Genomic DNA, 21,903 nt, shown 5'->3' with positions numbered 1-21,903 from the left:
AATTGATTAGTTGTCTTTTTTTCCTAACCAGCCAGTCAACCACTAAACGTGAGATGGAAAGCAAAGTAGCATCAGAACAAATGCACAACCTTGAACTTTTCAAGGTTTAAATACTAAATAAAAAAAACCCTTCATGTTTTAAATTTATTTTTATTTTGCATGTACAAAAGGGAAAATCTTAAAAACCATTCAGTTTATTTCAAAACATCAGAAACAATATGTCAGAAGAGAAACATATGGGTAACCAGCACTTTCCTAAATTACTGAACTGAACAATCACTGAAAAAAAAATGTTTTTGCCTTTCTCAAGTCAAAGTTTTGATTTAGTACTTCGAAATTTTGACTTATTAAAGGTGATATTTTAAGAGATCTAGTTAGTAAATTGAAATTTTCAGCAACCCAACTTGAAATTTTGAGATAACTTGAAATTTAGACTTAGCTCTGCCTGGTAATTATTTATTTATTTTTTTCCAGTGGCTGAAACAGGTTTCCATAAGAAAGTGACAAGACATGACTATTACAGCTAGGATTGCTGCACCATCAGGAAACTTATGCATAAAAAAGTGTCCATCTGCAGTTTAGCAGCTGGGATCGTGTAAAACCTTTACAGTATGTAAATATTCTGTTGCATTCCCTTCATCACAAAGCTTTTCATCCCCACTCCATACACACCCTGGAAAAAGCAGACACCACCTTCTCTTCACTTCCTAGTTATGGCTGTAGTTGACAGTCAAGTCAGGTGGGTTCTCCCCACTTTCACACCCAGGTGGCTAAACTGGAGCCTGGCGGTACTTGCACTGAATCCACACCCTGTACATGGTGAGTTGCTTCCCTCTGTTCACCTGTAGCCTTCTGTCCACAAGGTTCTGCACTTTCTCCAGCTTAGCCTGAGTGAACAGCTCATGGAGCTCATCTAAAATGAGCACAGAAATATTTTTGGATACACCATCAGAAAGCAACTCTACAAAAATAAACCCCAATAAATCTTTATTAAGACCTTTTTTGTACCTTGAGTGAAAAAATATACTTGCGTTCCATCGCCTCGGACATAAAAGTTTTCGGAGAGACACCTTCCTAAAGAAAAACACCAGCACATTATTTTCAAGCAAGTTGTAGAAAATTACATATCAATTATCATGTAAATAATAAGCCAGAACATGGTAATATTACATGATAATATTACATACATGGATCCATTAATATATGGCCCTTTTAAACCTATGACACCACAAATTCGAACTTCTTGCACAGCTGGATTTACTGTTACTTTTTGCATTTTAAGCAGTTCTTAATGCATTTTAAACATATTTAAGACCATCTATCACCCATTTTCTTAACCACTTGTCTAATTCACTATCATGGGGTTTTATAGATTTGGAATTACCTAAAAAAAGTGTGTTAGAGCGGGTAAAACAAAACTCTAAAGATCAAACAGTGGAAAATTTTGAGCCCAGTGTCTTGCAGAAATTTATCCTAACCTTTCTTGAAGCGGAGCTGTGCCATATCGTAGCGTCCATAGTCCCTGAGCAGCATCACTCCACCGGGCTTCAGGAGGCGTGCTAGTCTACTGATGGATGCTTGCATCCTGAAGTTGGGGTGAAAGTATAAGAGGCAGTAAAAATTTAATTACTTCCACCGAGTGAAAACCAAAGGAAAGACAAAAGGGAAGAGGAAAAAAAAAAAAGAAGTTCATACTTCTTGGGATGCAGTGCTGATAGAACAAAGATTAGCACTATAACATCAAGGGTTCCATCAGGGATGGGGTAATTGGCTTCTACATCGCTCAAGTCGTGAACAAAGGCATAACAACGCCCTGGGTCGTACTCTGGATTACTCTGATGACAAGAGGACAGTTTTAATTTATTAGCTAGATTACGACCTGAGAAATGATCATCCTTTCATGATCCCATCATCATTATCTCACCTTGACTAATTCCACAGCAGTGCTGGAGAAGTCACAGCAGTAAACAAAGAGTCCTGGATCACTGCAAAGGGCAAATTATTGTTTTATTGTGCACATTATACTGCAAGAGAAAAAATAAGATGTGTGGTTTTTAAACATAGATTGAAATGTTTTGACAGCTCTTACTTGTTGGTCTTTAGTATTGGAAAAACTGTGTTTCCTACACCACATCCAACCTGTACAGAATTTTATATAAATAAAACAGTAAAACTGTTTCATGACAACAAATCCTCTTAAAACCTATCTCTTTAACTGAAAATTTAGCTAAGTTTACTAACTTGCTTTCGTTATACTGTCTCACCTCCAGTATGCGATAGGTGGCAGACGAGCCTGGAAAGTCACCATCAGTGTGAGACAAAGCTGCATGTTCCCCACTTTGTTCTCGATCCTGACTGTTCTGCTGACTTTCTACTGCACCAGAGGCACCAGGGTGAGATTCATGGTTCAGGCTGCACTGTGGGGCCAACTCTGGGAACTCTGTGAAGAGCCAGTGACGGTCTTTGAAGAAACGATTCTCGTGGATTGTGTAAAAGCCGTTCCAGTACTCATTGGCCCGGCTGTCGTATTCCTCTGCAAAGGTAAAGCAAGCGTTTAAGTACTGGAGCATTATGTTGCCTTGCTTACATATCACCACAAAACACTTTAAAGTACTTAATAAGACACAGTGTATCCAGGAAGTATTCACAGCACTTCATCTGTTTCACATTTTGTTATGTTACAGCCTTTAATTTTTGCCTCAAAATTCTACACATAATACTTCATAATGACAAGGTGAATAAAAGTTTGCCTGAAATTCTTGCAAGTCTATTTAAAAACAAAAATAAAAAACAAAAACAAACTATAATATCTCATGACCTGTAAAGTTAAGCTGAATTTGAAAAAAGTGGCTAAAAATTAATTACAGCTACAATCTTTTTGTGCTAACAGCAGCAACAGAGATCTGGTCTCTTTCACAAGAAACAAAAAAATGAAAGAAAAGTGGATGCAACATTGGGGATGGCTGTCCTCCTGATAGATAAGCTATACATCTCTTACTGGTCTTTACTGTCAGTCACACTGTGCGGTTTATGTGTATAACTGCAATGATGCAACCTTGTTTCTCTGGAGGTAGCGGCAGACTGTTTTCTAAGACTTTCTTCTTAGCGGCTGCTTCTTGTTCACCGGTCCACTCCACATTGTCCCTGATGGTGAGAAAACCCCATTATCCCAAAGCAACGTGGCACACAAAAACACTCTCAATCCTGAAATACTTAAAGATATGACACTTTCACTCAGATTGGTGATGGGTTGTAAGCAGGTGTAATAAAATCTGCAACGTACTTTGACATTTAGCCTGAACATTTTTACACAAATCTTTGATACATGTTAAAGATGTTTTATATATAACTCCGTATTTAGATATGAAAGGCTGACCAATCAGGTGCAGAGAAATACTTGGTAATAATTTTATAGATGTTATTCAGCAACCAGTTCAACCCGGTGATTACATTGTAGGAGAAATCCATATTCAGTTAATGTTATTTTAATTGTTAACATAATGTTATGTTAACATTAAATTAATGTCAATGTTAAAAAATAACGGCTCGCAGAACTACACACAATCTATGGCAAGTCATAACAGTGTCCCAGTGAGCAGCCTTGACAGAGATGCACGGGAACATATGTCTGCTCTACTGGGGGGAGTTCTGTTAAAAGATACCGACCATGCGTTATGCTGGAAGACCTGTCGTGGGTCTGTAAGGATACGTGTCCCGAACTGAGGTCTCTTCACATCACAGGTAGATGAATCCGACAGAGTCAGCCCGGTTTCACTGCTGCTTCCCTCCACCCCGTCCACAGCGTGGGGCGCCGCCATGTTGGAACTGACGTGCAGAAGAAGGGGCGGACGTTTAATTGTGATGCATTCAAAGGCGAGAGGAAATATTATAACTAAAGTGAAAAGCCCTAACAGCTGTATTTACAAATAAAATAAAAATAATAATAATAATACATATTTCAAGCTCGGATAGTAAAACTATCTGGAGATTTACGGCACTTTTTTAAAAAGAAGAGAGGCTAGTTTTAATTCATTACATTACTCTTTTTCACGTTTCCACTTTGTTATTTTTCTAGTAGCACTTACAGGTGTTCACACACTAGAGGGAAACATATGTTAGGAAGATTTTCGGGAGGTTAATTTAGAAAAACATACTAAAAACCGTCGGTAAAGAACTCCTCACTGATCGTGTACGAACATTTTAGATTCAGATTTTAGATTAGATTCACTTGATGACGGATATTGAGATATTGAGATAGTCGAGATTAAAAAACTCTTACGTAAATCAAATTTCCCAATAAACCAGTAGTATGTAATTATTTTATATGGCATTAGGTTAATGGCTCTATATATATATATATATATATATATGTGTGTGTGTGTTTAAAATGTTTTTTTTTCCTTTTATATATAATCTTGGAATGTTCAAAAGTTGCACATGGCCAAAGTTTTATATTAGCAAGTGAACAAAATGCATATTAAAGAAATTTGCGTGAGCCAAAAGCTGAAGTTTTAAACTGCTGAGTAGTTATATACAGCAGAATACCTCAGCTCCATCGTGCCCACTCATCTCTTCAGTCTGACTTTCAGCTTCTCTGAATAGAACTACTTATAGTCTGTATATAATGAAAAGGATGTTACATCCGAGTCTGAAAAGTGCCGCCATTATAGAAGTGCCTTAAACCTGTTATCTAAGCAGAAGACAACACCTGTGGTTGCAAAAATGATGATGTAACATGTTCTTTTTGTAAATCATAATTCCAGTTAGATTCAAAAAGAGGAATATAGCACATTATGCTTTAGGACGGGCCTTTGTGGCTCACTGAAAAGAAGGAAGGTTTCATTTGTTTGCATCTCTTAAAGAAAGCACCAGACACCCTTCACATAAAACTCTTGCCTTAGCATCACCCATTATGAAGTTTGATTTTCAACTAAGCTGTTAAAAAAAAGACTAAAATTATCAAGGCAATGAGAAAAAATGGCATTTTTAACAATTTGTCAAAGACATCTTCATCTTTGTTGTTGAGATTTGTACTGAAGTTACCTTGGTACCCAGTTTAGAATTGACCTGTCTCATCTCAGAATCAGCCTACTACTTTGTGCCTGAAGTTGTAACACTTTCTTATGTCCATTTAGAATCGAATAGAATCGAATAGAATAGCCCTTTATTTTCATTTTATATATACACCGAAATTATGGGTGCTCCATGCCAGCAGTGCAGGAATAAAATATAAATAGTAAGACAGCAGGAATAAATGAAAAACAGGAGAAATATATACAACCAAGAGGAATATATACAAAACAAGAAAAAGGGTCACTGGAGAACAAAGTAGTGCAAAGGACTTGGTCTTAGAATAGATTATAGGCAGATTTCCAGAGCTAAAAGAAATGTCACTCATGTTGCAGCACACAATTTATGACAAATCTAACAAATAACCAACAGGGGGTGTCATATTATCAGAAACTGAGCTACTTTCAGACTTTCATCCCTGAATAAACGGTTCATTCGAACAATTCATTACACTAATGGTGCAAGGAAACAGAATGATAAAGAAACATTTTGATAACACACTCATATATCTGATAATAGAAACAAGGGAGAAGACTAGAGACTGCAGTGACACTTATGTATTAAACTACAATACTCAAAAGGAAGGGACACTAATTAAACACTCTTGCTTGATCAAGTTAAAACAATTTTCATGTAGGTGGGTGCTCAATTACTCCCCGTACAACGGTGACTGTGTGACCACCTCAGACTCCAACATCATAGTCAAACACACTGACAACACAGCGATAGTAGGCTTGATTTCAAATAATGACGAGTCTGTCTACCAGTATGGGATCAACCACCTAGTGAGCTGGTGTAAAGGGAATAACCTTGAGCTGAATGTCTGTAAGACCAAGGAGCTAGTAGTGGACAACACCAGGAAACAGCAGAAAAGCTTTCACCCTCTCAGCATAAAATGCACCCATGTAGAGAGGGTGGATAACTTGGTGTTTACATCTCTCAGGCCCTTGCATGGTCCTAGCACATTAACACCCTGGTAAAGAGAGCCCATCAATGCCTCTATTACATCAGACAATTAAAGACTCCTGCTTAGAGTGCTCAGAAACTTCTACACTTGCAGCATGGTGATCAGTCTGAATGCGGGCATGACCACCCGGATGGGGAACTGCACCGGATAGCACCATTTTGCCCTTAGGATGGTAATCCATACAACCTGAGCAAATAATAAACATAGAACGTTTCACAATGTGAAATTTCACAAAGAACCAGAGATTCCAGCCACCCCAGCAAAAGACTATTTCATATGCTCCCATTAGTGATACACTACCATGTGCTGGCTGAGAATGAGAATGAGCTTTTACCCTCCGGCCATTAGGCTGCTAAATGAGACGGTGACTTAAGCCCACCTCACCCACTACCTACCTACCCTCTAAACATCTATTCATCTACACTCGACTATCGTTGCCCTACTAGTTATTAAAAAAACCAAACCAAAACGTTTATTGTTTTTCAGTCTCCATTTGTGTTGTCCTCTTATTTATGCACAGTCAGACTTTAATATCCCTTTGTGTAGGGATTTGGTTGCATTATGGTGTGTGACAAATAAACCTAATCTTGAATCTCTTGAGTTAGGTACATTTTTATGCTTAATGATTCATAAAAAATTTAAATTGTCAGGTGCAAGGACTGGACTGAAGAAGAAACCGAGACAGTTTTTGAAACACTTTTAGAAGGCCTGTAGAACTATTGCTCAAGACTGCTTTAAAAAATTAAAGAAAACCTGGCTCCTTGGAAGCAAAATCTAAAGAAATGAGAGGTGGCTCAAGAGTTTTGTACAGTACCATAATTAATATTAATAATAATGGATTGCATTTATATAGCGCTTTTCGGGACCCTCAAAGTGCTTTACAATACCACTATTCATTCACTCTCACATTCATACCCCGGGGAAGGCAAGCTACAGTTGTAGCCACAGCTGCCCTGGGGCAGACTGACAGAGGCGAGGCTGCCATATCGCACCATCGGCCCCTCTGGCCAACACCAGTAGGCGGTAGGTGAAGTGTCTTGCCCAAGGACACAACGACCTTCCGATTACAAGACGAACACCCAAGTCTTGAGCCACGATCGCCCCCCACTATTTCTGAAAGCAACATGTAATACAAGTACTGAAATTCAAATGCAATCATTTCTTGTTACTTTTGATTAGCATGTAATTACTGTGGCAAACACTGAATCATTTTTAACAGAGTTCTGCAAGACAGCAGGGTGTTACTTCACAGCTTTTTATTCTCCTAGTTTGTAGAGCAAATTTTGCTCACGCCTAGCTGTGTTGATACGGTGATCACTATTAATCCTACCGCCTGTGTGACATCACAGCTTCACTAATCTTACATTCAGGTAAATATAATACAATACAAGCAAATAATAAACATTCAACATTTCATAACAACTAAAACTGCATATAATTTTAGGCCATTTGTAAAGTTTACCAATTTTGAAATAAGCCAGAAGTTAAGATATAAACCTGCACCTGCATGTGGTTGTGAACAATTAAATTACAAGTGGGGTAAAGTATCTAAACTGTTTTCCTAATATATGAAAACACAGTAAATTCAACAATATATTGTTTATGAAAGGGGTGTAGTTTTGTCATTTAGTGGTTGGCATATTCAGCTAACATGCAAAAGATCTCAGTTTAACACTGAGAGGAGACAAAATACGATTCAGGCTTTCACAAGTGCACTCTTCGGGGAAGTCCCATGGTAAGTAAAACAATATCAGCTGTGATATTGTCTATAACAAGTTCTGGATGTTGTTGTTGTTTTTTTTTTTGTTAAAGCTGTTACATCGCCCAGGAGGATGTTGGTTTTCTTCTGTGAAATAAATCCTTATGTTCTGTCTCGGCTCCACCTCCTCTGTCCTGATTGGGTGCTGCTCCCTAAATCCATCTAATTGCCGATCAGCAGAGCACTATATAATGCCTGTGGAGCTGTGTTTCTGGGCCCTCTGGCCATTTTTGATTGCCATACTTGTGTTTCCATGTTCAGACTGCTTGTAGGGGAGAGCCGCCTTTTGTTTTGTGATCCTGTTTTCTCCTGTTTATGTGTTGTTAGGTAGGTTATCGTTATAGGTTGTATATTTTGTTTCCTTTGGAGTTAGGTAAGTTTCTTTTATTTTCGTATCAGGGATGTTTTGTTTGTTATGTTGGCCTTTGCTCTCCCTGAAGTTAACCCTCAGTCTGAACCAGAACTTTAAGCAGACAATAAACCTTTAAAAAAATACCATCTTGACTCCTCCTTCATTGTTTTAACTTTATGTTAGTCCCTTCTAACTCCTAGACTAGCCTGGGGACATAACTAAGCCAAAATATTGAAGTACTGAATGCAAAGCAGTTGAAAGCAGTACTGGGTAACAATTTGGATACTTGTAGTGATGACAGCGGTATGTAGATGGAAGCGAAGTGTATCATATTGCCTGAACTGCATACTGTAGACACGTGAAAGAATATCCTGTGTGTGTCACAGCAGGAAGTGTTGACTGACTTGATAATAGATAAGTTGTTGCAGAAACACACACCATAGTGAAACTGTGTGCATGATCATAGCTAATTCATTATTAAAGAATTGCATAAAATCAAGTGACTATAGGCTTATTTTTCTATTTCTTTGTGTATGGATTTGGTTTTCTTGCAATACCTCCATAACAAAATAATTTTATTATTTTTCTTCGTATGAATAGAGTTGGGAGAAAACAAACAAAAACAATTAGCTCCTTGCTGAAGAGTGCATGAGTGAATGTTTATTGCAATTTCATTTTTCTGTTTTAAGTCAGATCTTAATAAGCAAAAAATATATATACATTTTTCAAAGGAAAACAGGTATTAAGTGACACACAAAAGTTGCTTGAATATTTGTGTCTTCACCTTAACTGCTAACAACTTTAAAAGATGTGAAAAAAATGCTAACATCCTGAGAGAACCAAAAATGTAAAACCAAAATGTACGTCACATTTCAGAGAGGCTAAAAAAGTGTGGCACAGTGGAGGTCAGTAGAGAACTGAATCAAATAAAACTTGCATTTACAAAACCAAAGGCACAAAAGAGCACAGAATAAGTTATATATTTTACAAAAGAAAAAAATATATATATAAAAAATCCCCAAAAGCACCAAAATAGAAGAAAATCTTTATAGAATTATGCTATAAGATTATTGAAGTGGCAATTTCTTTTTTGCATTTAACCTTCTAAGATCCAAACTTTGTCATGGCATGCATTTTTAATTTCTCTTTGCTATTTGGGCTGATTGGGACCTGATGAATGTAAAAACAAAGAATTACGTGATTTTTTTTTTTTAACCTGATTTTTGTTTCTGAGAAAAATGAGATCCACATATGAGGACATTCACTTTAAATTTTGATAGAACAGTGGCAGTATAATGTCCTCGTAATTGGATATCAGGCCCTTGTAGAGCAAAATTTTGTATTTTGGTCTAGAAAACCCAAAATGTGATGTCCACATATGTGGACCCCAGGTCCTAGGAGGTTAAAATACAGTGTATATCCCAGACATCACTATAAACTAGATCTGCAGTGGCTTTTAAAAAATAGCTGCATTCTTGCAGCTTCATTGCTGCTACTGTAACTGACTGTTAGGAAAAAGGAGAAGTGGTAATGGGTCTACAGAAATATTCATCTTAAAAAATATTGCAGTGGTGGACACAATACCACAAAAATGAGAAACCATAGTAACAACCAATCTCTGTCTCTTAAATGCACATTTAGTATTTTAGAATACACCAGAAGTGAAACAGTGTAGAAACAGAATGCCTAAGAACACAGCCATCTGTGATTTATAACAAAACATTTTGTTTTGTTTCCTTTTATATTATGTACAATCATTACATCAAGTTGTTGACAGCATTAATTGCTTTTTCAGCTACAGTAGCTGGTCACATGACAGTGTAAAGTATGTTCTTCGCAATCCATTTCTGTGCTGCTACATTCCATCTTTGTCGTTGACCCCTGAGATTTTCCTCTTGGCCATTAGTTGTTAGTTTCCCCGATATGCTACATTGGTAAAGGTGGAGGTGGCTCCTTTATACAAAGGATTGTTAGCCTATGAAAATAAAACAGAGGTCATGGTGTTTACTTCAGCTCCATGGTGATATGTAGCATTGCCATATGCAGGCTAGACTAGAGGGCAGATATATTCTGTTATTACAGTATATTGGCATTACTTTACTTGTATTAAGAAAATTACTTTTCAAAACAAAGTTACAAATTGCTGAACAATAATAAAAGCAAGTAAAAAATGAATATCATGGAAACAATTTAAAATTCAAAAGAATAAAGAAAAAGAAAAAAAATCTTATACATATTCATGTTTGGGTCTTAAAATTGAAAAAAGATTTGTTAAAAGCACTAGAGGTTATAGAAAGCCAAAAGATATTACTTTTGTTGTACTCTTGTGTTTCAGTGTAGTTATTTCTCACCGTATCCCATTTGGCTTTGGCTCTCTCCTCCTCAAACTTGGCAAACTCTCTACGATCTTTGATTGTGACCAGCAGCTTCCATATGAGCAGGCCAACAAGGCCCAGTAGCAGAATGGCTCCGGCCACCGACAGCAGCACCACCAAGATGTCAGCACCAGGCTGGCACTCTGACAGACATGAGAGAGGGAGAAATTGAGCTAATTTACAGTTTTTGGCAACACCATGTTTGCTAAGAAATGTAGTGCAATCAGAAGTTAAGCAATCTGGTGAGAGACATTTCACAATTATTTGAAGCATCAATGCTATGTGTCTGAGTTTCTGTGGTGTGGGAGAGTGTGGATGTGGGTAACTGGCTGATGATGTGTTCTTTAGATAATAACACATTACAAGATGCACACACTGTTCCCCTGTTGCTATGGCTGTCCAGAAAAACAGACTGAAATGGAACGCAAGCACACACTATTCTCCCCTAATAATGTGCCTAAATTATAACGTTCAGTTCTCTGGCAGTTTAAGAATCCCATAAATGCACACAAACTTTCACAATACCTGGTTCTTTCACGACACGCAGAATGGATTTGCCGCCATCATCTACATAATACTGAAAGTGCTGCACGCAGTCGTTCTCATCTTTGTACGAGCAGTTTACTCCATTGCGTTTTTCCCCTTGTGTGGGACGAGATCATGTGAAGATGAAGAACAAGGTAAGACATTGTTTTAAGGTATGTTTATGAGACTAAAGTATCGAGCAGTCCACAATACTCTTTGACCACAATGTTTGTATGAGGCCTCCAAATACTTTTTATTTTATTATGCTCATATAATCTGAAGCAGAAATACAACATTACCACAACAGGCCAGGATAGCAGTAATAAAGAGACTAGAAATAGTGGAGTTCTCACCCAGGTTATCCACTACTTCAATTTCATCTGTGCACATTCTATTACAGTTGTCGTCTTTGATGTACTGTCCTCTCTTGAAGTGCAGACAATCAACACACTCCCTGCAAAAACAGTAAGCGGTTCATTTCATATGCATTCAGTGGACATCACACATTACATCTTTTATACATGATAGCGTCTGCACTAAAAAAATATGCAGGAGTAGTTTGTGTTATGGAATGTGGAAAACGTAAGCAAACTGAGTTATTTGAGGAAGATTATTTTGCCAACAACAGGTAGGGCCCTGAGAAGCCAAGTATGCTATCTAGACGTAGGGAAGATCTGATAATTGTTCAATAAGTTGATCAATCACTTACCCTAAAATTAAACATGATATCTCACGAATCCAGTGAAATTTTTTTTTAGGCTAAATCAATTTGTCCAAGGAAAATTTGGTTGAAAATTAAAAGTTCTTATATGACTTTTCTGTTGTTTTGTCATCTCTGATTAACTCACTTTTTTAGTGTGCAGGCGTCAGGGCAGGTGGGACATTTCTCACAGGTGGCTCCGTAGGCACCAGGCTGAGTGCAAAGGCAAACCCCACAATCGCAGATACCCCGGCTGCTGCACAGGAAACCAGTACTGGACATGCAGGTGTCAGTACGCGTAGTGCAGTTGCAGTTTTCTCCTTTCCATCCAGCGTCACACTTGCACACCCCACAATCACATTTCCCGTGATCTGAAAGAATTAAAAAGAATGAAAAGCTAATTCTTTGGGGCAGCATGGTGATGCAGTGTCTAACATGGTAGGGGCACAGCAAAAAGATCCTGGGATTAAATCTAGGTTTCAGCCTGACTGGCTAGACCTGGGTAGGTTCATTTGGGTGAAGGTGTGACTGTAAGGTGTGCACATTTCTGTAAAAAGACTGTCATTTGTGGTATAAAGTGAGTTTTTGGTAAGACTATAAAAGTGCTCAAAATTTATTCTGTAATACTCGAAATCAAAAATATACAGTTTAAGTTTGAGATCAGTGTGCATAACTACAAGAGGGACACAAACCTACAAAATACTACTTGCATAAATATAAATGAATCTGTGTGCACATTTGTCTGTGTTTATACTTACCTATATTACCTAATTAGTGTGCTTAGATAGGATTAGTGTTATTCTTCATGAAATTAATGTAAGGTCACTGCAATGTTCTTTGAAGGAAGTGGAGTTAGAGAGTGAGTGTTTGTGTGTTTGTGAGAAAGATAAACCTTTATTAGTCCCACACGTGGGAAATTTGTTCGAAAAATGACCAGAACTAGCACGAAATGGTAGTACATGCAGAACTGAATTGCTAAAACTTAAGTTAAAAGTTACGAGAAAATAAAGAGGAAATAAGAAAGAAGCTCAGAAATGAGCAGAGCTGCTGTAACAGGCTGCCGCACATGGGGGGCGCCAGAAGTAAAGAGTGTATGTACTATGTTTTAAGTGATGTGGTTTTATTGCTTTATTGTTTTAGGGTTTTTTTTAGGTCTTCATTGTTTGAAGATTCTGCAACTATGTAATTAATAGTTAGGTATAAAGGTGTTACTTCTTTGCTATTTGAGAGCAAGAAATTAGAGCTAAAGTTATCTTGTTATATTATAAAAAATGATAACTTTGCCTCTTTTGTCATGACCTTCTTTGCTTGAACTGTTTTGTTTAAATAAAAAACAATCATCTGTTTCAGATCTCTTACCACATCATTTGAATCTTCTCTTGAAAATGCTGCTGTGTTAAGCAATAACTTGGTAGCTGTTTTTGCATCTGAATTACTCAGCAATGGGCGTCATGCATTTCCCTTAATCATTCCCATTGTGAGAAGGGCAGAAAATGTTCTATTGTGAAAGTACAGTTTAATGATTCCTGATCCCATCGGGCAAGCAGGCACACACAGACTGACACAAACATCCTCAGATGTTGTGAAGCACAGAAAGCACGCAAACACCCAGTCATTCTGGGAAGATCTCGTCCATTTCCTGAGAAGATTGGTTGGTGAGCTTTTCTTCCTGCATTACTGAGCAACACCCCACATCAGCACATTACGCCACCTTAGATATTATTGCTGAGCCCCAACGACAACAGGGTAGGAAACTAAACAGGATCTGGCATTCGATGACTATGAGCCAAGCGAGTGAGTCACAGTCCATCTGGATCAGACAGGGGGAGTGACTAGTCATGAAAGATCACAGAGGGTGTAAGGGTCCCTAATTCCAGAGCTCAAAACAAATCACCAGCAGCTGTAAGCTTCAAGAAACAATTCCACCGTGTCCACCTTGTCAGCTGAGACTTGTGTTTTAAGCAGGGCCGTCCATGTTAATGGTTAACAATCTCACATATAAAGCCCGGCGGTGGAGTTGTTGTGTAATCTATCTCAATAACTCTGTCAACAACATAAGAGCTGAGATATGTTTAAAGGCTTTGGAAACGAGAAAAATGTGTAACATTTATTTGGTTACAAATGCTTCGAGTTAGCTTTTGTTTTTCTCTACACAACACTTAATAGGAGTCAGTATTTGTGCTGCTTTCATTAAATGAAAGTTGATTCACAAACATGAAAAGGGGTTTTTAGTTTTACATCATGCACATTTCTTTGTGAGCAAGCACAATAATTTCATTAATTAAACACATCCCAGAGCACAGGTTAATAGTGGGGTAATGATAAAAGGACAAGGACAGGGACAAAGACAGATTACTAAAGCACAACCTTACATTGTTGAAGAAGAAGCGGAAACGCAATCAAGTGAAATTTACTGATAAGGAAAGAAGTAAACAAAAAAAAAAAATCACCAGAGGAATGCAAACTTTCCTGTATTCTCCTCCCTCCTGTTTGTGCTCCCTGGGGTTATGCTTGCTGGCACCTGTTCTTGAGCCCTGAAAGAGCTTCATAGCAGTAGGAGATCTGCACACGCACAGGGAATGTCACAGAGATTGAACTTTTTTTATGCCCTGTGTCGTGGTAGCTTCAACTAAGATGCAGCCAAGGGACACTCGTGCTTTAAATACCTCTTCTGCAAACTGCGGTTTACCACTAATGCTCTATAGACTGACTTACACCAGTACTGGCTTTGTGTCTGCAAAAGATAATCTCCCTTAAGAAAGAACCTGTTAGAGCATTTGCCTTGTTGAAACAAGTATGTCACATTTGGATTTCAGCTTGGCAATGTAAGATAAATTTATTTAAGGTAAAACTTGATTCCAGAGGATGCACGCCTAATTTGGGGCTTTCATGTCATATTTCTGCACTTTATTTCAATTTACTGAAAATCACAGTGGACTAATAACTGTCTCAGATTTCAATAATATACTTTTTTTAAAAATGAGGGTGACTGACTAACATCTCTAAAACTGATTTTCTTACACATTCTGTAATGAAAGCTGACAGGATCTTAACTTATTGTGTCTGAATGCACTTTCTTATAGCTCCATGAGCTTTGCTTGTAAGCACGTGATTCATGGTATTCGCGTCCTCATTACTGTGGAAAGAAGAGGTATCTCAGTAACACAAGTCCATGTACTTGACATGTTTACTCCAAAGCTTGAGTAAAAGCAGAGTACTAACCCTAATAGGAAAAGTTTCCTTATTTCTTTAAAAAATAAAATAAAAAGTAGAATATAGAAAACTTGAGATTCTCTTAATTTCATTCTAGTTAGGGTTAATATGCACAAAGTCTGCTCTGCTCATTACTGATAAAGATAAAAGAGCAGTTTCCTGTTCTACTATTAGTCATACTCCTTTTTACCAATCATAGAGCCAATATGCTGTAACAATAAATTACTCAGGGACAAAGCTTACTGAAGTTTTATTATTGTAATTGAGTAACTCTGCAGTGAGTTGTACCAACTTGCATTTGGGAATGATAGAGATAGCAATTGCACACCACAAAAACATAGCAGTAAATGGGTGTGTTCTCTGACTGGCCGCCTACAGAGCACAGACATCATATTTGCAGATCTGACAAAGGGTTGGTCATTTGATAAGTATGATTGCTTATGTTTAACAATTGTATAATAATTTACATGTCTGTTATAAGCAAGAAAAGATTGTCTTAATGATGGCACATGAATTTTAAGTAGCCTAGTGTTTTTTGGCTTAGCTACCTCTGTAACAGGAAAACTATGTAAACCAACTGAGATATGTTTATATACAAAGAGAGAAAGGAACAAAGCATACAACAAAGCCTCAGAGCAAGGAAAGAAAAGGGAAGAGAAACTTCATTTTTCCTGCTCTTAGTGAAGAAAAACAGCTTTTAAGATGATAAAATATTTTCTTGTCTATCTTTAGCGTCCTGCAGGTAGTTCAGTGCCCATGATTTGATATTTTCAAAAGCTGATTGAGTGGAGGTGGATTTTGTGTAAATCCCCAAATCAGCATGGCAACATGATTGCAAAACTAAGAAAATATGCTTGATGTTTTAATAACCTGGCCATTTTTGCAAAGTCTCTAGAATTTCTCGAGATCCTTACTACAGACTTTATAAATGTCATGATTTTAGAATAATATACTTGCACATACCACTGCACGTTTACTTTGATCAACTACGGATTGAGTGTCACAGTGACCTGGATGTGGCCGTGAAAGGCCAAGTGTATGACAAAAAATTGTTTTTTGTACTGCATGTGATTGTCTGACCTAAATATATTGGGTGTGGCACGTGTGTGTTCCTCTTGTTTCTTATGTGAAGCTAAAAGCTTTTGCACCTTGATGAAGCAATGTTTCTTGATTTTGCTCAGGAGGCAATTTGTTCTGTCAGTGAAGACTGATATTCAGTTTGTGCATCAGGTTTTGTGCTATTGCAAAATGTTAAACTGATGGTTTAACGATAAAAAAAAAAAGATAAAAAACAACAACAACAATTTACTCACCAGAACACAGAGCTCCTTTAAAGCGCAGACAATTGAAGTCATCGCATTGACAGTACTTTCCCCACACCCGACCAAACCCATTCGTATGACACGAGCACTGTCCACACAGACAGCCGCCTCTTCCACTGCAGATTTTGCCCTCTGGTTCCCGGATGCAGTTGGCATCATCAGATGGACTGTAGTCTTGAAGTGAGCACTCACAATGCGGGCCCAGCCGACCTGGGTGACACTGACAAACACCACACTCGAAGGTCCCGTTGCCTTTGCTACAGAGGGAGCTGTTGGCTTGTGCCTTTGCCTCACACTCACAACCACAGGCAAAATCCACCGTAACCTCAAGGCGATCTTTGAAGCCGAAAGGTTTGATGGTAAAGGTGCGACTCTTCTCCTTAGGACAGCTCCGCAACTGAGCCTCAACACTGAATGACGCCTGAAGAGGAAGAAATGCCTCTTTGATAGTCTGTGTAGAAATGCTGGATACATGCTGAAGATTCCTGAACCATTACTTACTGTGTCTCCGATCTTGAGGCCAGTACAGGACTTAATTCCGGGGGTGACCGCTCCAAGACAAGTGGCATTGAAAGAGAGATTTAACTCCTCTGGGACATTCAACAGCTCCAGCTCCACTTTAGAATGAATTTTCTGCTCAAGTTAAAGGTATAAATCATGTATTGGTTTTAGTGTATATTTTACAGATCAAATAGACATTATTAATTCACAAATTCCACTTGTTTTTCCAACCTCAAAAACTCCTTACCGCATATGCCTGCTCAATAAGCTGAATAACATTCCCAGAATCATCAGACAGAGTTCCCACGGTTGTGCCTGGAATAAGCTTACTGTATTCCTGGCAATGGAGACATGGTGGTAAGATAGTTAAAGTTTTTACAATAGTAAATTTATCACGTGACGCAAGCAGTGCATTTTGCTTACATCGTAAAGTGGTACCACATAGTTGGTCACAGCAAAAACTAAGTTTATGTTGTTTGCAGTCATTTTCTCCGTTAAGAGCCCCAAAGAGGGATAGTCCTGGAAGACACCAGAAGAACATAGGTTGGAAAAGCAGCACTTTGTCCAAAAACATTTAAAATTATGCATTTAACTGTTTCTCTTTACCAGCACAGTAGATTTGTTGTAAAGATTGTCACTACCAAGGTGACACTGTCCATCATTCGGTTGGACAACACCAGCTATGCGCGCATCCAGAGCAATATGAGTTTTGGCATCAGTGGTAAACACCAGAAGATGTGAGGCATCCGGACGCCAGCCAATCTTATCCTAATTATGATGGATACACAAATAGAATATAAAATATAATCTAAAAAGTTAAAACTACCAAAAACAAACAAGATAAAGCATACAGCATATCTATAATTAAGTCTGAAAAAACTACCAATATTTTGTATTAAAAAATGCAAAAGGAGCTGATAATAGAAAAGTATATGTGTAGAGACTTATGTGTATATAATATCAACTACTGTAGGAAAAGAAAACATTCTTTTTCTTTTCCATAGGGGCATACCGTGTTGCCAAATCTCTGAGGACGTGTATCAGTAGTTGACATATTTATGTTATTTATACCTTGCACACCACCGCCTGCATGACAGCATCAAATCCACCCTCTGGAGCATCCCTGTTTCTCGATATCTGCTGTTTCCTCACCTCCTCAGTGAAGCGAGATACCTTCTCTGTCAGTGACAGCACATTCTTGAAACTGAACTGAGCCTGGCATTGTACACCAATCCTGTTTATATTAAGCAAGTGAAAGTGGGAAAATGAATCAGTGAAAAAGTTGCTAAACACATCTGGTAGAAAAATCTCCACCAGAGCTTCATCATACCTACCCATAGCACGGATTACTGATTGTCTCTGGAGGAAAGGTGTACATGTATGGGGACATAGTCTTGTCCACAAAGGCCCCAAACCCCATACGCAGGTTGCTTGTTTTTTTGCCCATGGCTGCAGCAAGATCATTGCCCAAGGTGACGAGGCGAGCCAAGTCATCGTTCATTGAATATGAGAGATCCATCAGATAGTAGAGGTCCACGGGATAATCCTCCACTTGTTTCACAGACACAGTGAAACGTTTGGCATCACCTGAGGGGAACAAGAAGAGGACCACAGAGTTGGACAAGGGACAGAGGATAAAACTGATGAACTACACAGCAGAATTAACTCAAAAGGTGTCCACTACCAGGAGAAAAAGATGTAATATTAATATCAGTTTAAAACCATCATGCTATTTCTGCACGTAGAACAATAATAATGACTCTTTATGGCCGGTTGCATAATGGTGCTGTTGCATGTATTTCCTGATCTTTATACAGATGATATCTGGTTGGGTGTTAACATACCTAGTCTTAGAGTCATCTGGAGTTTTTGAGGCTTGATCTGAGTAACATCTTTAGCTGTTCCTGATGCCTTGTCACTAAACGGCACATCCTGCTGAATAGTGAGGGTGCTGGAGGGAAACTCCAGTGACGCTGCGCTGCATCCTTCTTTCAGTAGATTCTCTTTTAGGTCACAGCGAGATGTGCCAGATGTCCCTTTCCCAAACTCCTGAAACAATCACAGCCATTCTGTTGGGCCTTTTGCATTCATTACTTAATTTAATGTATATAATACCACAGCAAGTGGCTCCATAGTGTAGTGGTTTACACATTTTCTTAACAAATAAAAGATCCCCAGTCCCCAGACATTATGATCAATCCCTTTAGGGTTGCATCTGGATGTTAACCCCCCACCCACCCCACCCCAGTAAAAAAAAAAAAAAAAACCCAAACAACAAAAACAAAAAACAACAACAAGAAAATCACCAAACAAATAACAAATATCTGTGGAGGTGCCTGCCCTGGTGACCCCTTGTGAATAAGGGAGCAGCCAAAAGTAGCTATCTGAACGCAACAAGACAATTCTTCTTGAGAGCCTAGGGTGGATATCTGTGTTGACCAGGTACCATGAAAAAGCTTTAGAGGGTGATGGAATGAAGCAAGCTGGTGGGGAATGAGATTTCAGTTCTAACTTGCTTCACTGAGGAATGAGGGGGAGGAGTGAGTAGAAACTGTGTTTATGTGTGTTTTTACCTCCTGAGAGCACCATGCACAGCTCGGGTGAACAGCCAGACACTGTTGACATGTTGTGACCCCTCGTGATGTGCATATATTGGAATCTGTGAAAATGACACCCAGAAAAATGTAAAAATATATGCAATACTATAGAGTATAGTGTTTTTCTAACTTTCTAACCAGTTGACATACATTGTTGACTGGTTTTACGCAAAGTAGCACTAAGATGCTACTTAGCTCTTTTCAGATACTATAAGATTCTAAGTGTTTGATACAGTCTAAGAGGATATAATTAAAATCTTCAAATTGAATTGAATGTGTAAAAAGTCAGAAGAGCAATGAAGTCCACTCCCTTTTCTGTGTATTCTCTTGTGAGGCCTTTGGGTGTGGCTGATTATAGAGTAACACTGAAACACGGTCAGCAGTGATAAGTTTGTTAAATGTGAGGTAAAGTAAATGATCTGAGAGAATAAGCATTATTCATAAGCATTATCATAAAATCATGACCTAAGTTCGTTCAGTTGAAAAAATATGTGCCAATAAGTAATCATAGTCAGGCATAGTCAAAGATCATCTCATGTAAATGCACTTGCTTACTACACTCACCTGATTGTATGTTGCTTTTCATTCACAAAACTTAAGTTCATTCATTGATTGGCTTTGTTTTGTAACAAAATAAAAATAATCATCAGTGAAATCAAAAGTTAGTGTGAGTGCTAGGGTATTTAAGCTGAACTGATGACAAGTGAAAAGAAAAGACAAGAAAAGAAAGGAAAAGACAAGAAAAGAAAAGAAACATTTATTAGTTAAGTCGAAAAGAGGGTTATAGTGTGGAGTAGAGAAGCCAGAGCAGGTCACCTTCCAATGGGACACACATCCCGACTATTTTCACTCCCTTATAAGGAGAGGTGGCGAAAGCTACGAGGAAGCAGCCCAATTACAGCCCCTAAACAACAGCGTCTATCTGGTTAAGGTATTCAGCTGCGGTTTTATTTTTCCTTTTCAGAAAATTGTAGGCTATTAAATAACTGTGATCACACGCACATGTATCGACTTTATGCTACGCCGAACTTTCAAAGACATGAGACAAAAATCAGCAGGTGAAAATAAAAAATGAAAAAGAATAGCCTAAGGCTGAATAAAATATTATTAATAAAACCATCTTACCGCAGACGTTTGATGCTGTGGACAAAAGGAGAACCAGTATAGCTAAACGGTCTGTTAAAGTCCCCATGACTGGACAGCAAATGAACCGGGATCTGAAGTGAGTCGTATGTGTCTGTGCAACTTCAGCTTCCTCATTCTGCATGTTGGGTCATAGCCCACTGCCTAAAACTGTAATAAACTCCCATCCACTGTGTGTACAATATTTGTACCGTGACATGTTTAGACTGCTCCCTTAGTTGTTTGATAACCATCGGTGCTGATGGATTACTTGGGGGGTTACAAGACCAACGAGTGTCGTCAGAAATCACGCACACAAATCCTTCTTCATTTCGCAGAAGTAGAGAAAGTGAGTCATCGGACTGAAATTAGGAGTCTTTGTACCTTCTAGAGACATTTTTTTTAAGCAGGTCTGCAAAAGTCTGAAAGCTGTGGCTCAAACAAGTGATGAAATGAAACCGTGATTAGATTTTGACAACATCAGCAGTTTGGCAACGCTTCATAAGAAATAAATACATTTTTAGTTAATTATTGCTTTTGGTGGAGATGGTATGAGGGACGTGTAAGAGAATTCCATCAACAGAATAAAATAGCTCTTCACTGTGGTTGTACACGTGCAACAAAATAGATTATTATACTATAAGAATGGTCAACTTTTGCAAAAATGCCTATAAAAAGAGTGCCCACCAGAATGAATGCATTATTTTATCACTTGCGAGTGTGAGCCTACAACATAGACTACAAATGCCTAGATTTAGTCAGAAACTTGAACTGCAGTGGCAGACTACACGTTTAAGAGTAGGCTAGAGTAGGCTTTTTGTTTTAATGACGCATTAGGAAGTAAGGAAGTAAGTGTATAGTGTAGAGCTTGTATGGTGGTTTACTGTGAAAACCTCAGCTGGTGATCTGTGCTGCTTTGCATGTAAACACTGCTTAAAGTGGCTGTTAAATCCTGTTAAATGTTATTCGCTTTGCATGCCTCCATGCCCTCTACTGGACCGACAGGAGTACAGCATATAACAATCGCCTCAAAATGTGAAATGTGTGCTGGCAAAACTAGAAACACATGACATATCAAACACTAAGATTTTATAGAATGCCTAAAAGAGAAAATAGAGTAAATGGCGATAGAGTAACAGCAATAAGTAAGTGGCAACTATTTGCAGGCCTTTCTAGATTTTGTTTTAATGTCTGGCTTTGCTTCAAGCTATTATTAAAAGTTCACTAGAGACTTGAGACTCACAGCTTCGTGCCACGGAAGACCTCCTTCGATTCCAGTAAATGTTGGAGCACTTGGACATGTGCCAGCTTCTATTACAATAGAACAAGTAAGTTACTTCAATAAATACAGTTAAAAATGAGGGAGAAATGGGATAAACAATTTCCTACAGAAATCAACC

General features: G+C 38.2%; 2 protein-coding genes across 3 annotated transcripts; both read right to left on the bottom strand.

Annotated features, from left to right (window-relative positions):
- Positions 1-130: 130 nt before the first annotated feature.
- Positions 131-3,854, bottom strand: mettl2a (methyltransferase 2A, methylcytidine). The gene is made up of 9 exons (XM_005468876.4): positions 3,667-3,854; positions 3,056-3,144; positions 2,265-2,533; positions 2,090-2,139; positions 1,925-1,985; positions 1,696-1,835; positions 1,479-1,585; positions 1,009-1,074; positions 131-913 (listed from the first exon to the last, which is right to left on the bottom strand). Exons 1-9 carry the CDS (start codon positions 3,816-3,818, stop codon positions 771-773), a joined length of 1,077 nt encoding a protein of 358 aa, XP_005468933.1. The 5' UTR covers positions 3,819-3,854; the 3' UTR covers positions 131-770.
- Positions 3,855-8,779: 4,925 nt separating this feature from the next.
- On the bottom strand, positions 8,780-20,696 carry LOC100699105 (integrin beta-3). 2 transcript variants are annotated; one of them, XM_005468875.4, is made up of 15 exons: positions 20,507-20,696; positions 19,358-19,443; positions 18,629-18,833; positions 18,119-18,371; positions 17,856-18,018; positions 17,391-17,552; positions 17,208-17,303; positions 17,032-17,121; positions 16,785-16,916; positions 16,275-16,704; positions 11,897-12,119; positions 11,402-11,502; positions 11,049-11,165; positions 10,500-10,666; positions 8,780-10,123 (listed from the first exon to the last, which is right to left on the bottom strand). In XM_005468875.4, exons 1-15 carry the CDS (start codon positions 20,646-20,648, stop codon positions 10,058-10,060), a joined length of 2,433 nt encoding a protein of 810 aa, XP_005468932.1. In that variant the 5' UTR covers positions 20,649-20,696; the 3' UTR covers positions 8,780-10,057. The 2 variants fall into 2 exon arrangements, with proteins under 2 accessions (XP_005468932.1, XP_019213252.1); XM_019357707.2 differs by lacking the exon at positions 19,358-19,443 and having other exon boundaries at positions 20,507-20,695.
- Between the last annotated feature and the right edge of the window lie 1,207 nt (positions 20,697-21,903).

The sequence above is a fragment of the Oreochromis niloticus genome, linkage group LG4, assembly GCF_001858045.2.
Source record: "Oreochromis niloticus isolate F11D_XX linkage group LG4, O_niloticus_UMD_NMBU, whole genome shotgun sequence".
NCBI classification, from domain to species: Eukaryota; Metazoa; Chordata; class Actinopteri; order Cichliformes; family Cichlidae; genus Oreochromis; species Oreochromis niloticus.
The sequence above is the reverse complement of the archived record's forward strand: the minus strand, read 5'-3'. Positions and strand labels throughout refer to the sequence as shown.

Bases quoted from the DNA above. Each gene is read 5' to 3' on its own strand.
- mettl2a (XM_005468876.4), bottom strand. From the start codon at position 3,818: ATGGCGGCGCCCCACGCTGTGGACGGGGTGGAGGGAAGCAGCAGTGAA. The intron at 1,836-1,924 runs GTGAGATAATGA...TCTTGTCATCAG, and splicing joins CTGCTGTGGAATTAGTCAAG to AGTAATCCAGAGTACGACCC. The intron at 1,075-1,478 runs GTTAGGATAAAT...GTTTTTCTTTAG, and splicing joins ACAGCTCCGCTTCAAGAAAG to GAAGGTGTCTCTCCGAAAAC.
- LOC100699105 (XM_005468875.4), bottom strand. From the start codon at position 20,648: ATGCAGAATGAGGAAGCTGAAGTTGCACAGACACATACGACTCACTTC. The intron at 18,372-18,628 runs GTATGTTAACAC...TGTTCCCCTCAG, and splicing joins CCAGATGACTCTAAGACTAG to GTGATGCCAAACGTTTCACT. The intron at 12,120-16,274 runs GTGAGTAAATTG...TAATTCTTTCAG, and splicing joins TAAAGGAGCTCTGTGTTCTG to ATCACGGGAAATGTGATTGT.